The sequence below is a fragment of the Rattus rattus genome, chromosome 13 (genome assembly GCF_011064425.1).
Source record: "Rattus rattus isolate New Zealand chromosome 13, Rrattus_CSIRO_v1, whole genome shotgun sequence".
NCBI classification, from domain to species: domain Eukaryota; kingdom Metazoa; phylum Chordata; class Mammalia; order Rodentia; family Muridae; genus Rattus; species Rattus rattus.
In genome coordinates this window covers 48,242,403-48,257,589 of record NC_046166.1, presented here as the reverse complement: position 1 = coordinate 48,257,589, position 15,187 = coordinate 48,242,403, and the positions used below count along the sequence as shown (strand labels likewise).

Here is a 15,187-nt window from a genome sequence, read left to right as displayed (position 1 = left end):
TTCACATAGTAAATTGATCTTAAGCTTCTTGCTCTGAAAGGTAATGAATTAGCTCATATTACAATATTATATATTATAATATTTATTATTTGAAGTTCCACTTAATGAACACTTAACAATATAGGTAAAAATCATTGTATTTTTTATGTCTTAAATATAAATGTTTCTAGATTATCTGATTTATGATACAAAAATTAGTAAGCACACCAATTTGTCTGCTTTGACATAATCGGTCCCTCTTTGGTGCTATGTTGCCATATTTAGAAACATTTATAATCTATACTGTAAACACAAATCTGTATGCTGTGGGTAGATTGATAAAAAAACACAAGGAATTCAGTGTGCCTATGAGTGTGGCTGTATTGTAGTTGCACTGTGTATGACCCCTCACTTGTAGTTTGATCTTCTTTATATACAGCATTGTAGTTTGCATTCATCTAAGTCCTCATGAGAGGAGGGTCTGGACAGTAATTGGTTAAGGCTGCCACAGAGTTGCCTGCTATGGCAATGGCTCTTCTCATTGCAAACTAAAATGTTTTTGTTCTACTCCTTTATCTGTTCCAGGCAGGCTAACGAAGAATATCAAATCCTGGCTAATTCCTGGCGTTATTCATCTGCTTTTTGCAACAAACTGTTTTTTGGAATGGTGGACTATGATGAAGGGACAGATGTTTTTCAGCAGGTAAAAACTCTGTTACTTTGAAATGCATAACTGAGTTATTTTTGATAAAATTTGATTGCATGATAAAATACAGCTCACTGACTATAGTAAGTATAGTATGTTGTAGTTAAAATAGAGTTAAAATCTGGGGACTTTGCTAATCTCATCATTATGTACCCGTTGTCTTTTCATTATAGTAAAAAAAAAAAATCCTTTCATTTCTATTAAAGGAAATGTGCTTTCTAGCACATTAATCTTAATCTTAACTTGATATTACATACTGGTTAGGTAGTGTTTCGCACAGGCTTAAGGCATTTCATATAGTATTAAGTGCGACTTATTTAATTTTTAAATTACTGTGTATGATGTATGTATGTGTACATGTGTAAATGTGGGTATGTATGCATATGTGTGCATTATTGTGTGGACATGTGTGCATGATGTATGTGTTGATATACATGCCATGACTTCCATGTAGGTGTCAGAGGACTACTTTGTGGAGGCAGCTCTCTGTTTTCACCTTCTCATGTCTTTGTTTGAGTGGGCCATTAAACTCAGGTTGCCTGGGTTGCATAGGGAGCTCCTTCCTCTGAGACTTCCTGATTGTGTTTTGTGTTTCTTTTTGAGATAGGGTTTTTCCTCTGACCCTGGATATTGGAAATTTGGTGTGGCAAGCTGGCCAACTGGCTCATGGAATCGACGTTTCTGTACTCCAGCCTCAGTGCTGGGTCTCCAGCTGTGTGGCACCGCATCTGGGTGCCTGTGGTCTGAGCTGAGGCCCTCATGCTTCTATAGCACACACGCTCTCCCACTTAGCTATACTTACCTCTTCCACACATAGCATTATGTCTGTAAAGTATTCCGTATTTATCAGAAGGATTTCCTCTCTGGTATGGCCTAGATCTCTACCACAGATGCCAGTATTGAAACTATAAATCACCTGTGACCATGTGAGACACAGAGCATTAAAGAGGCTCCAAGGATAAGTCATGAATGACTTTCTTCCTCCTATGAGGAAGAAATAACAGGAAGACATGTGCTCAGAGACAGGCAGTGGGAAATACAGGAATAAGACTGTCTCATGCAAGCTAGGAAAAGCTTCCCCAGAAACCCAGCCCTGTCATTCCCCTTAATCTTGGACTTTCATGTCCAGAAATATCAGAAAATGAACTTCCTTTAAGTTGTACTTTGTACAGCAGCATTCGTAAATGTGTAATGTACTCACATGCACAGTCCTCTCAAGAGACAGAAACTTGGCTTTGGGCGTGAGGATGCCAGTCATCCCTTGGAGCACTGTCTTAGTTGTGGCAGGCACCATGGCTGCTTCTGTTACCAGCTGTGCTTGCTGGGTACCTCATACATATTCATTAGGGCTGCCTCTCAGGGAGCCTGTCAGAGATGGGATTGCTGCCATGATTATCACTTGTTTAGAGAGAAAATGTATCAGGATGCGGAATAAGATAACAATCCTAGCACACAAACATACTTTGTCTCAACCTATTGTATGAGCCTTTTTGGGGGAAGGTGAAAACAAACTTCTACCCCCTACTTCAGATAGGGAACTGATGCCTGATCCAAATGATTCTACAACAATCCAGCTTGGGAGTCAGCATGCTTACTGGTTACTTACAGGATATGGGTAAGGATTAGTTTACAGAAGCACAGGTGACCTCAGGCTACAATGTGGGTAAGTGACCATGCCTGACAACTGCAGATGTCCAGCTCTTTGCATGACTTGCAGGCAGCTTGACAGGTTGGACAGTGCCCTCCAAACAGCTCTATTGCCACAGCCTTTTCTGCCAGCACTTGCTTCTGCTTTTATAACCGTCTGGAAGGCCTTTGGGAAGCCTTTAAGTTTTAGCTTTCCAGGTTTTTAGGGTCCTTTACTGCCCAGGTCTCACAAGCCTCTCTTTGTTCTCCAGGAGGTATTAATTTCAGTTCAGAGAAGATTCCTGTATGTTACGTGTGTGTGTGTGTGTGTGTGTGTGTGTCTGTGTGTGTCTGTGTGTGTGTGTGTTTATAATGAACTTTTCAGAATTTCTACTAAGATTATTCATAAAACAGTTACTAAGGAGTCATTTTTCAAAGGAGGAAAGTTCTGGAGCATTATGCTGTAATGGAAATGGTGGGATGGATGTCAGAAGGTCCAGTGTCACAGTCTAACTTTACCTCTTCATAGCTGAGCAACTTGAAGTTTTCATGATCATACTGTGCTCTATCTCTGTATGCAGACAGGAAGAATAACATTTATGATTACTAGAACAAAATGTTAGTGTCAAGAAATTTAGTTGTATCCCTATGTTTATGAAATAATTGCTATCGTATATAAATTAATAATAACATTAGTATACATTTATCATCCTCACACTACATTATTTTTTCAGAATTTGGCTAAATCTAAATTGTGTGGAAAGAAGAAAAAATTAGGCTAAACAAATGAAAAGCAAGAAAAGAAACAGCAATAAGGTGACCTCTGGCTATCTTTTAGGGAGGTACAATAGCCAGTGCACTGGCTTGCAGTTACGGAGCAGCCAGATGCTAATATGTCTGCATATGAAGAGTGCTCTCTTGTACAGCCGTGGGAGGCAGAGCAGGGAGCAATGAGGAAAAACCGCCTATTTATATAACTGTACATCCTCGCCTTGGGGATAGAGCCCAAGGAAGAGCTCTCATGGCGTAATCACCTCATGGAGGGTCCACTATAACAGTGGCAGCTCAGATTCAGCATGAAGGCTTTTGGAGTGGTGGGGATAAACAGAAAGCAGAGCGAAGTGAGACCTACCATTCCTTTTTACCAGGAGTACTTAAGCTAATGTGGCGGTGAGTAGCGAGCGTTTGATAGCGTTTGATAGCGTTTGCAGTAGTTCACACGAGGACAGTTGATGGAGACATACTGCTTTTGAGATTCAGATTTCCTCTTGCTGAGCTGATTGAAGAGCTACAGTTTCCCTGGGCTGTTTTCTGAGTCCAGCAGCCACAGCCATCGTTTGTTCCTGGGCCAGGCCCTGCTTTGCCTTGACTGTGAACACGATCCTCTTCGGCCTCGCCTGCTGCCAGCCACACTTGACATGGCACTTGATTTTGACTCTCATTAAGTGACTCTCTTGGCCTTTTATTTTATGGACTTTTTAGTGTAATGCCCAGATGGCAGCTATTTAATGTATTTATATTGTAGTTAGTTTCTATGTCAGATTGTCCTATTAAGTATTTAATAAATGTTAGACTATGGCAGTGGTTTTTTTAGTGTATTTTCTGAATAGATATTTTTTATAGAAAAGTTTTCTATGCTTAGCCATTTTAAAACAATTAAATTAAGAATTTGAACAGAACATGACTGCATCTAGGATTCATCTTAATTTTGGTATATTCAAGTAGTTTAGAACAAGAATATTTGTTTCCATTGCGAATCGACCATCAACTAAAAAGTACAGTCTTTAAATGTTGAATAGGAAATTGGATTTGCAGGTAATGTGTTTGAAATCAGTCCTTATGTGCCCCCACTTGCCCAGTTCCAGTGACTGCTGAGGAAGCAGAGCAGTCCCCATGCTGACAGATCCCATTATTTCTGTTGTACTTCTAGGCACTTTGCATCATCTTACTCATAAACGTCTAGCAAGACAAGGAAGGAAAAACTAGTCAAAATACTGAATGGCGAATGTGAATAGTGTGTTAAATGTGACAGTTCGGGCAGCTTAAGCAAATTCAGCTATTCTGTTCACTTAATAGTCCATCAGGATGAATAAAATAGAAATTAAGCTTCTGAAAGCTATGCAGCTTCTCCTAATAAACTCTTTCTTTTGGAAATTCACACGAAAATGTATAAAACGTTGGATGAATAATATCGAATGTTGGGGTACTGTTATAATTAGCATCTTATCATTTACTTTGCAGCTCAACATGAACTCTGCTCCCACATTCATGCATTTTCCTTCGAAAGGCAGACCCAAGAGAGCTGATACCTTTGACCTTCAACGAATTGGATTTGCAGCTGAACAGCTAGCAAAATGGATTGCCGACAGGACGGATGTTCATGTATGCTCTTACTCACTACATTAAATAGTGTGTGTGTGTGTGTGTGTGTGTGTGTGTGTGTGTGTGTGTGTGTGTGTGTGTGTTATACGTACATTTACCTATGTCTAGGTTAATTAGTTTGGTTTGCTCGGCTGCTGTAATAAAGTGGCAGGGTGTTTGATTTTTACAGTTTACCTATGGACTTTATTCTTTTTCCTTGCGTACAGAAGACTTTGTCTTCTGCCATGCTGAGGATTAAACCCAGGACTGGAGTGCTCTGAGTATCCTACCAGTCAGCTGCATTCCCAGCCCCATTCCCAGCCCCAGGAAACTGGACTGAGCAGCTGTAACTGGCACTTGAATTTTAGTCAGTTCAGATGCATTGTTACATGATAATCAACTGATATTCTAAACAAACACGAAAATATATTAAGTATAATGTATGGAATGGAAAATATAATGAAAATGATTCAATATTATTGATGATCAAGGAAATTCTAACCAAGAAGCAAGACTTTTTTTTAAAAGCATGTGTCTTATATACATAGGGAATATTAAGAGCTGGGGGAAACTACCTGCTGCTATGTGTCCCTGTGGGGATTGGCACTTGTCTGAGCATTTACACAGTGTGTCCTGTGTCTGTCTGTCTTCATTTAACTAAACAGTGCCTCTTCTAGGAATTGATCTGAAGTATGATTCAGAATCCTAGCCCTGATTAGCAATACTGATTTTAATGGAAAAAGTTGGAGATGAATCAAATGACTAAAAAGAAGACTTTGGCAGTGAGCAAGCAGCTCATACTTTAGCAAGTATACTGTTAGTGAGAAAGTGATGTGGGCACTCTGATCTGGGCTTCTGTTTGAAAGCAGTGTGTGAATAGATTGAGAGGTCATTTATTCTGAATTAAATTAACCAAAATTATGATAAGTACTAATTTGTTTGTGGAGGGCTTATGGGTATTTTTTATAAATCATTTACATATTTTTATGAGCTATAAACATTGCTTATAAAGTTATAAGACATGTAAGCTTATATAACTACATATAGTTATATAATACATAGCTATATGCAGTTATTTAAAAGTTATCCATAAACACTGAATTTTTACTAAAAGATACAAACACATTTTTCTGAAACAAGGTTGTTGTCTCATGGTAATGATACCCTATCACCACATGATTTAATCACCTGTATCACTGGTTTTAGTGATACTTTGATGAAAATTGTTTCCTAAATTGGTTCATTTAAAAATATTTCACTATATAAAGTACCAACAATGTATGACCTAGTTGGTGGGACACATCAAGGATTATTACCCAACAAAACTCACTTTAACAAGTTCAATGTTAGTTAACATCAGTCAAGGTAATTAATTCATTACAGAAAGTACTAAGGCTTATATCAGAGAGGAGGTTTAGAGGATAAGAGCCCCTACTGTCCTCACAGAGGACTATAATTCATTTCTTTTTACTTTGTTCTCATATGTGACATCCTAAGCACAGTTTCCGCTTCCTCCTGTCCTTCCAGTTCCTCCCTTCGCCCCACCATTCACTCCCTCTGTTCCCTCCTGAAGTGAAAGGCCTTCCATGGAGAGCAACCAAACATGGCCTATCAAGTTGCAGTGAGACTAGGCGCACCCCTCATATTAAGGTTGGCCGAGGGAACCCAGTAGGAGGACAAAGGTCTTGGAAACAGGCAAAAGCCTCAGAGTCAGCTCCTGCTCCTTCTGTAGGAACCCCACCAGAAGACAGCTGTGCAACTATAACGTTATACAGAGGGCCTAGATTAGCTCCATGCAGCCTCCCTGATTGTGTGGTTTTAGTGAGTCCCTAGGAGTCCAGGTTTGTTGATTCATTGGGTTTTCCTGTGGTGTCCTGTGACCCTTCTGGCTCCAACAATCTTTCTTCATCCTCTTCTGAAGAGTGCCCTGAATTCCACCTAATGTTTGGCTGTGGGTCTCTGCATCTGTTTCCATCAGTTGTTGAATGGAATCTCCAGTGGTAATTATAGCAGGCTCTTGTCTGGACTTAGAATTCACTGTTTAGTACCCATGTCAGGCAGTCAACTCCAGGTCCAGTGGGGCCCTGATACCATCCTGTTGCAAGAGCCTCATTAGGCTCTCACATACAGACACACACACACACACACACACACACACACACACACACACACACACACACACACGTTCCGTTTTTTCCTCTTCTAATGTATTTTTGTTTGGTTGATTTTGTTTGTTTATTTTGATTTGTAGAGAGGGTAGGCATGGAGTATCTCTTGCCTTTAGAACCTGTTACAAGCACCTCCCTCCCCCAACAATTCTCCTGTCATGCCTGTTTTTAATTTATTGCTATGGTTAATTAGCTGAGTGCTAAAATTGCCTGGGATTTGACTATATGGGCACCACCTCCCCTTTCTCCCCCCAGGCTCTTGGTCCCCAAGACCTGGCTCCATAATTATTTTCAAAGTATAGTCTTATTTTCTGGTACATTAATTCCTGGCTCTTCTTTTTGCTCTGTACTTAACCTAACATTCAGTTAACCATTTCTTCAGAGAATCCTTGTTCGTTTCCATAGAAAATGTTACCAGACTCCAGATCTGAAATTTAGAAATCAGGAGTTTGTTCCAGTCGTACTTCTTTGTAAACAATGGCTTCTGTAGGTTAGAGGACATTAATATGGGTGTGAGTTGACAGCCCAGGAAGTACGATAAGTATGTACATATCATGTTTTCTGAAGACCTACACACATATCTAGGTATATCTGTGGCTCATAAACTCTATAAAATACCAAATCTCAATTAAAAGCTAATATGATAAACATTTCTTTAAATAAAATATGCATATGGCCAGTAACTACAAAGAAAAAATGTTATCATTACATTGCAGGCAAACATAATCCCAAACCAAAATGAGAGAATAGTTAATACCCAGTAGGATGTCTAAAACCAGTATGTTTAAAATCGGTGTTTTCAGAGAAGTAGAATAATTGGAATATTCCTGACCCCCTGGAGGATGTATACTGGAACTGGCACTGTGAAAACAGCCTCACTATTCTACTCTACAGTTAAGATGGAGCTTCTGTGTATTCTCTGAAAGAGTAATGAAAGCATAGATAGCTGAAAACATGTCTATGAACATGTCTGCATGTGTGCTGCAGTGTGTGTGCAATTCCAGGTGAGAAGCCGACTAGGGTGACTGCTTAAGTGGGTAAGTTAGATTCCGGGGTACGTTTGAATAGCTTTATTAAACAGAACCCTTACAGTCTCTAGTTTACAGAATTCACAAGTGCCCTGTCTTACCTTACCGTGTGCTAGCTAGCAAGGTGCTTAGTTGTGTGATCCAGAACAGCTTTGGACTGAGTTTCATGTGCAGCACTGCATAGACTTGAGTATATGAACAAAGGAAGAGCATCTTTCTGTTCAGCCAGGATGTTCAAAGCATGTATTTTCATCCACTAAGAGCTCAGGAAACCTAGGGTCAGAGGTAGATGTGAAGAGTAGGCTGTCCGTTCCCTGAAGCCTTTGTGTTGAAGATGGGAAAGCTGTAGCACGACTGGAACAGCACATAGAGGGCAGGAAGTGGGGGGCCATCTGGGAGGCATTTAAGGAAGCAGCTGGGAGTAGATATGCTCCAGATACACTCATTGTATACAGTTCTCAGGGAAAATTATAAATTAATTAATTAAACATAGTAATGACTAGACTATGATTAAAAGAAAAGTATTAATACTTTTTTTAACTCTTTTAATTACATTGTGTCTCTTTCAGATTCGAGTTTTCCGGCCACCCAACTACTCAGGCACCATTGCTTTGGCCCTCTTAGTGTCGCTGGTTGGTGGCTTGCTTTATTTAAGGAGGAACAACTTGGAGTTCATCTATAACAAGACTGGTTGGGCCATGGTATCTCTGGTATGTTATCACATATCCTGCCACCTCCCTTCCTTGTGTAGTTGGATTTTATAATAACGGAACGTGCCAGATTATTACATCAGTGAAAATCACCAAAATGAGATGTCATGTTAGTTTTATAAGTAAAATAGATTAAACTTACCATTCAGTTTATGCTACATGTATGATTTCTTCTATTTTCACTATTAAAATAGAATGACTATAGTATATGGAACATTCCAAATATTAAAGAAATGTATCTTGACTGTATCTATACATATGGTAATGAATTAATAAGAATTAGCAGATGGGACTAATTTGTGACCTGAAGAGATTTTGGTATATGCTCATTCAGTTTGTTTCTCCCTTATTATATCCACCGTGTTCCTGTCATACTTGTTACGTGTAAATGAGACATAGAACTTTCTGTAATGAACCAGTTGTGGGGTGCAAACTGCTTACCACACGCATACAGGGCTGAGTTGTACCTGCTGCTGTAGAGACCAGCAGGGAGGGCAGTAGGAATCCACAGGCCAGGTAGCCTGACGTGAATGGAACTCTGAAATTTTTATGGCCACTGAAAGGACACATGATTGTTCAGAGAGAACAGTAGCAAACTGTTGAATCATGGCCGAGGCAGAATGGGAAGCACAGCAGGCAGTGCAGACAGACGTGTGCCTTGAGATTAAACTGATGTTGGAAAGTGGCTTTGCAAGATGGGCTTGAATGACATTCAGACCAATTCAGAGAACATGCTCTTGTTTTACAGAACTGGGTTTTTGTTGATGGTGAAAGTCAGGCTTTTTTTTAAAACTAATTTTTAATTCATTTTTAATTAAAGGGGCTAGCAAAGTACGTGCAGTGAGTAAAGCCTCTTTCCGCTGAGACAGTCCACCTGAATTCAGTCTCAGAACCTGCACTATAGAATGAGAATGCCAAGTCCAAGTTGTCCTCAGACCTCTACATACTCTGACATTGTGTTCCCTGAAAGACAAACTGTCCTCACACCTCCATATACTCTGACACTGTGTCCCTCAAAAGAGTGAGAAGGATTAAGAATTAGTGAAAGTGAAATGGAACATAAAATGCCTTCCAAAATGGAATGATTACTATTTATTATCTGAATGGATCAAAATATTCGTGTTAGAATATAGATTCCAGTGATGAAGAGGTGGCTCGGTAGTTAAGGAGCACTGCTGCTCTCCAGAGGTCTTAAGTTCAATTCCCAGTACCTATGTGGTAGCTCCCAATCATCTGTAACTCACAACTGCCTATAACTCACAACTGCCTGTAGCTCTTGTCCAGTGGGATCAGATGCCCTCTTGTGGTGTGTAGATGTATATGCACAAATCACTCATATACATAAATGCATAAATAAACAAGTCTTTAGAAAAACAAAACTACCCCCTTAATATACCTTGTAAGTAGAGGCACAAAAGTCTGTTACAGAAGTAGGCTTAAACTATTACTAGAAAATAAAAAAATATTTCCTAATACAGGAGTGATTATTAATTTTTAATATCTCAGCTAATCTAAAATATATGATAGGAAAGGAAAATTGGTAACACCGGATTAATGAATTGTCTGGCTCAGTGCATATATGTATATCTGCAGATCATAGTAATAGCATAAAGAGGCTAACTTCGTCTTGACACTGTGCATACATGGTTCAGTATCACACATTAATGAGGATTAGTTTTTAAAATATGTTGTAATATTCAGAGGAACAGCTGAAAAAAGAAAAACCCCAGGGATATAGGTAGAAATCCATGTCAAGAGTTAAAGTGGAACCTAAGTATGTCATTATGCAGAAACAGATATGCAAAGATTAGAGGGAGAAAGCCATGTGACTTACAGATAACGAGAGACTTAAGTTCAGCCATGTCAGTGTATTTACTGTATTCCCTGCACACAAGCTTAGCTGATGAAGAAGCAGTGATTGCCAGGTTGGATCTAATAACGCAGTAGCAAACTGGCCTGGATACTGACACAGGAAGAACACTTCTAAGGCACTGAGTGCTGTACTGTCCATGTACATTGAAAGAGACTCAGTACATGGAGAAGTGTATGTATCCAGGCACAAGCTTTAGTATTATGTGTCACATTTCTTTCATATTTATATGACAGGTGTATTCCTGGGTGGCTCTTTTAGAAGAAACCCAGAAGCTGGTTATAAAGTTCAGATAGAAAAGCTAAGGCTTTGGAATATTGAGGTAGTTTTTCTAAAAAAGGAAATCAAAGGCCTTATATTACCTAATTTTTGACTACTATAAAGCTATCGTAATTAGAGTAGTGTTGAATTAGCCTTTGGCTTGATACCTAGATCATTGGAAAAGAATGCTGCGGACTGACACAGTCTGCACACAGACACACTTTTGAACACAGGTGCTAACTAATAAACATGAGAAGTACAGGCTTGCCCAAGTAACGCTGGGAAATACCCAAGTGCAAATAGTGAGTCAGCCAAGTAAAGTCAAGTCTATTAAGTGTACTCAGAGGCTTATGGATCTATGTACAAGAGCTTAAATGCCACTTCTAGAAGATGACAGAAAATTGTTGTAGCAGAAGCAGAATGAATATGTAATTGAAAAGGATAAATTATTCTTTATTAAAGTTCAAACATTCTAATCTTTAAAAGATGCCCTGAAAGTAATTTATAATTCATAGACCAAATGAAAATATTTGAAAAGCATATGGCAAGGGACACTTATTTACATATAAAGCTACTAGGTTATAAGAAAACAAGTCTTGCGTTTAGCAGTAAACCATCTGCTTTTACTTAAGATGGGATACATGCTTTCAACGCGACACTAGTGTAAAAGCTGACGAGACCGAGACTGAGCATAAAGGAGTGCTGACATTCTAAACGATTTGTAGTTAGCAGAACATTGGTAAGTTTTTGCTTATGCAATTGGATTAGTGCAGATGAGAAGGATCAGGGATAATGGAAGGGTAAGGAAATCAGAAAAGCTAAGGTTAAGGGGAGTCTTCAGACGCTCAGCTTGCTTTCAAAGCTGCTTTCTCCTTCCTGTGCTTCTCTTCCCTTGTATCCCAGCCTCTGCAGTCCCAAATTGACAGAGCAGCAGGGGCAGTGGAAGTAGCTAGCTGGCTTTACCTCTGACAAGAGATCTTCTTTTTTTTAATTCATTAAATTATTCTCTCATTTATTACATCCTGACCAGAGTTTTCCCTCTCTCTCTCTGTCCCCACACCTCCTCCATCCCCCTCTTCCCTCCCCACCTACTTCTCCATTTCCCTTCAGAAGGAATGTCCATAAACCAGTGAAGAGCTACAGGCAGCTTGTAGACTGAGGCCAGGACCCAGAGTTCCTGTCAGAGTCTGTTTCTGTAGGAAAGGATCTAGCACTTTGAGGCAGGCCATTTACTCAGCTGCCTTCCTCATACATACCAGTGCTGTTTGGAGCATAGCAGACATTCTGTACAGGACGTTGGCCAGTGTCTTATGCTACATTTTTGCAGGCCATATATGAAGCAGGAATCCTTGAACTCTGCCTGACCCACTACAAGTACATCACGAAGCCAAACCTAAGTGTCTTCCAAATGATCCAGAGGTGGAACTTTGCCAGCCTTCGCTGTTACTGTCTGGGAAGTTCCGAGTTAGGATGTTCTGAAGGTGAAGTCTGTAGCTGCTGATCCCATAGAGCATGTCTTACTGAGCTGGCCAGTATTACATCTGTGTTTTAAAGAGAATGATCACATTGTTTAGTTCTCTTTCCTCAAGAGTTTTACATTTTCCTCCATTGAAGTTTTAGGTACATGTTTGAATGGGGCCCTCTAAGGGCCACTGGTCATTGGATATAGTGACTGTATTTGGTCTGTTATTGGACTATGAGAGCAGCTTGTATTCTTTCCACCATTTTTAGAGTTTATTTTTAAGGTTTTTCATATGACCTGTTATGAAACTAACTAGGAATGTAGAGCTAAAGGGAAAGACAGGCGTAAAATTTTATCTGCACAGTTCACAAACACTAGCCACAGCCTCCTGACAATGCTGGGGAAGTGTGGTTTGAGTCCCTGTGACCAGTTTCTAACGTGCCCATGACACCTCGGAGTAATTTCATAATTTCAGAAGCACTCCCCAGAATGTCTAGAAGATATGTTTTACTCATGAGCTGCATCCTGCCCAGTTAGGAAAATTTCTAAGTCTCAATCAGTGAAGGCAGGTAACAGAGCCCTGTGCAGCGGCTTTTAGTCTCACTGACCCTATGAGTGCCACGAGGAAGAAGGCAGAGCCAGCTCAGCAAGGTCTTCTGACAGTGTTTCCATGGAACTGAGAAACGCCTCATCTGAGGACCTTGAATTGACCAGTGATTCTGCTAATTGTACAGGCATGCATGGCTTAGCATGGGCGTCCTTGAGTTCTTGATTAGATCTCCCTCTAGAAAATTTTGGTAGACTAACTACAACCAATCATTGCGTGGGAAAGGCACCCTACCCTTCTACTCTGCTGTGAGCCTCCTAATGTCAATCTTGAAAGATGGACACATAGGGTTTTCTTGGAGCCAAATTTTCAAATATTAAGCAGAAAAAACTAAGATAGCTGGAACACAAATGGAATTTACGATGCAAAGAAAGTAATTGGGTATATTATTATTATGTAATGATTAAATGCAGATGAACAGTCTATGCCTTTGGCTTTAATGATGCATGTACATTGAAAGTTAGACTTCAAAGGTTCTATTTGTAAGCAGTAATCAAATGAGAGAGAGCGGCTATACTCATAGTATAAAATCCAAAAGAAAAATGCCTATTATGTAATAAAAGGGAGTCAATTCAATAGTATGGTATAACCTATGTACACAGCATTGGAGGATCCAAGTATACAAAAGAAATATCAGTGGAAATAAAGGAAGGAATAGACAGCCATCTCTGGGGGATTTCCGCTCCCTGCTTTCACAGTGGGGAAGTCAACCAGACTAAAGACTGTTAAGGAAACAGCCCATGTGAAGAGCACCATAGAACAGAAAAATCTAAGAGACAAACAGGAACTAGTTCACAGTAGCAGCACAACATGGGTTATTTTCAGACACACAGAAAACACTGTCTCAGATAGATTGTAAGTTAGGTACAAAATTAAGTCTAAACAAATTTAATAATACTGAAATCATATAAAATGGTTTCTGACCACATTAGTATAAAATCATCAGTCAGTAACAGGACAATAGAAAATTTGTAAATATACGGAAATCTATTAAAATACTTCTAAATAATTAGTGATCAATGAAATTCAAAAGGAGACGTAGAAGTGAAAAGTGATAGCCTAAAAGATTGGAGAGAATGGAAGGGGGGACAATATCTTTGTATTCTGGATTCAGAAGTCATTCAGTACATAGCCAAGGCTGTACAGCACAGCAGAGCGCTTTCAAGAGCGAGCCTGCAGCAGGTCCTGAGAAAGCCAGGGCTTTCAGATGAGCAACCTTGAGCCTACTGTAAAGACAAGAAAAAGGATGGAGTAAAGCTAGAGTTATCAGATTTCAACAAGACATAAAAGATAGGTGGCAGATACCACACAGATCATTAAAACAGTGTTTCTGAGAAAATAACAAGGAGAGAAAATGCACACTAAGGAGCATGCATCCTGGTCTGGACCTGAGTAGAAAGGATTATAAATAACCACTGGAAACAACTGCCCATTGTAGTTTGATGGCCTAGTGGAAATGTCTATGTTTCTGGACACATAAAAACTATGAGAGCTAAACTGGGAAGAAGTAGAAAATCTGAATACACCAGTAATGAGAAAGTAGATTGATGCTAGTGATCTAGAACTTGCTCCCCCACGACACCAAAAGACAAAACCAAGAATTAAAAGCTTCTTTGGAATCTACCAAACATGATGAAAGTCAATGCTACTATTTTTTTCTGTTTTACAAATTAAAAGAAACAAGCAAATCTCAAACAAAAATTAGAAGACCAATAGAACTCCCAAAGCCAGAGGAAGGATTCCAGGAAGTTATCAGCCCGTATCCTGATTAACACAGACTCAGAAGTGTTCAACAACCCATTGGCAGAACAAATAGCAACCCCACATTTAGAAAAGCACATAGGATGGTCAGGTCAGATTTATCATGAAGTACGACATGGTTCGTTATATGCAACCAGTGGCAACACTGTGTAACAGTAGCAGAATGAAGGCCCACACCCTTGTGATTAATTTTGTAGGTGTAGAAACAAAGACTGACAAATTAAACATCTTCTTATTACATAATCTCAAAGCATAGCATAGGAAGAATGCCTCTCGGTGTGACAGTGATGTCGTCTGACTAGGGTTTTCTTCATGCTCAGTGGTGGAAAGCCAGTAGCTCTGCTGAGGTCAGTACCAGCACATGAATGCTGACATCGCCGTCTGAGACACAGATGATATTTAAACAACCAGCCACCAACATAAAGAAGTAAAGTGGTTACAGATGGCTTTGCAATATAGAAAACTAGAGACACCAAAACCTACAAAACAAAACAACAAAAAAGAAATCTTAGTCAGTAGTTGAAACTATAGAATACAGGTTTAACTTTTAAAAATCAGTTATTTAAAGAATTAATAAAATATTTCCCAAATATCTTAATAACTCTATACACTTCATAAATTATCCAAAAGAGAAATTAAGATAATCTC

The 15,187-nt window shown here is 39.4% G+C and overlaps 1 protein-coding gene across 3 annotated transcripts in view; it reads left to right on the top strand.

Moving 5' to 3' along the window:
• Tusc3 (tumor suppressor candidate 3) overlaps positions 1-15,187 on the top strand; it is a 142,018-nt gene that overhangs the window by 64,984 nt on the left and 61,847 nt on the right. For all 3 annotated transcript variants that reach the window (XM_032919426.1, XM_032919424.1, XM_032919425.1), the window contains exons 3-5: positions 565-682; positions 4,553-4,693; positions 8,438-8,578. In XM_032919426.1, the coding sequence (XP_032775317.1) occupies positions 565-682; positions 4,553-4,693; positions 8,438-8,578 (400 nt within the window). The remainder of the gene's footprint in view (positions 1-564; positions 683-4,552; positions 4,694-8,437; positions 8,579-15,187) is intronic.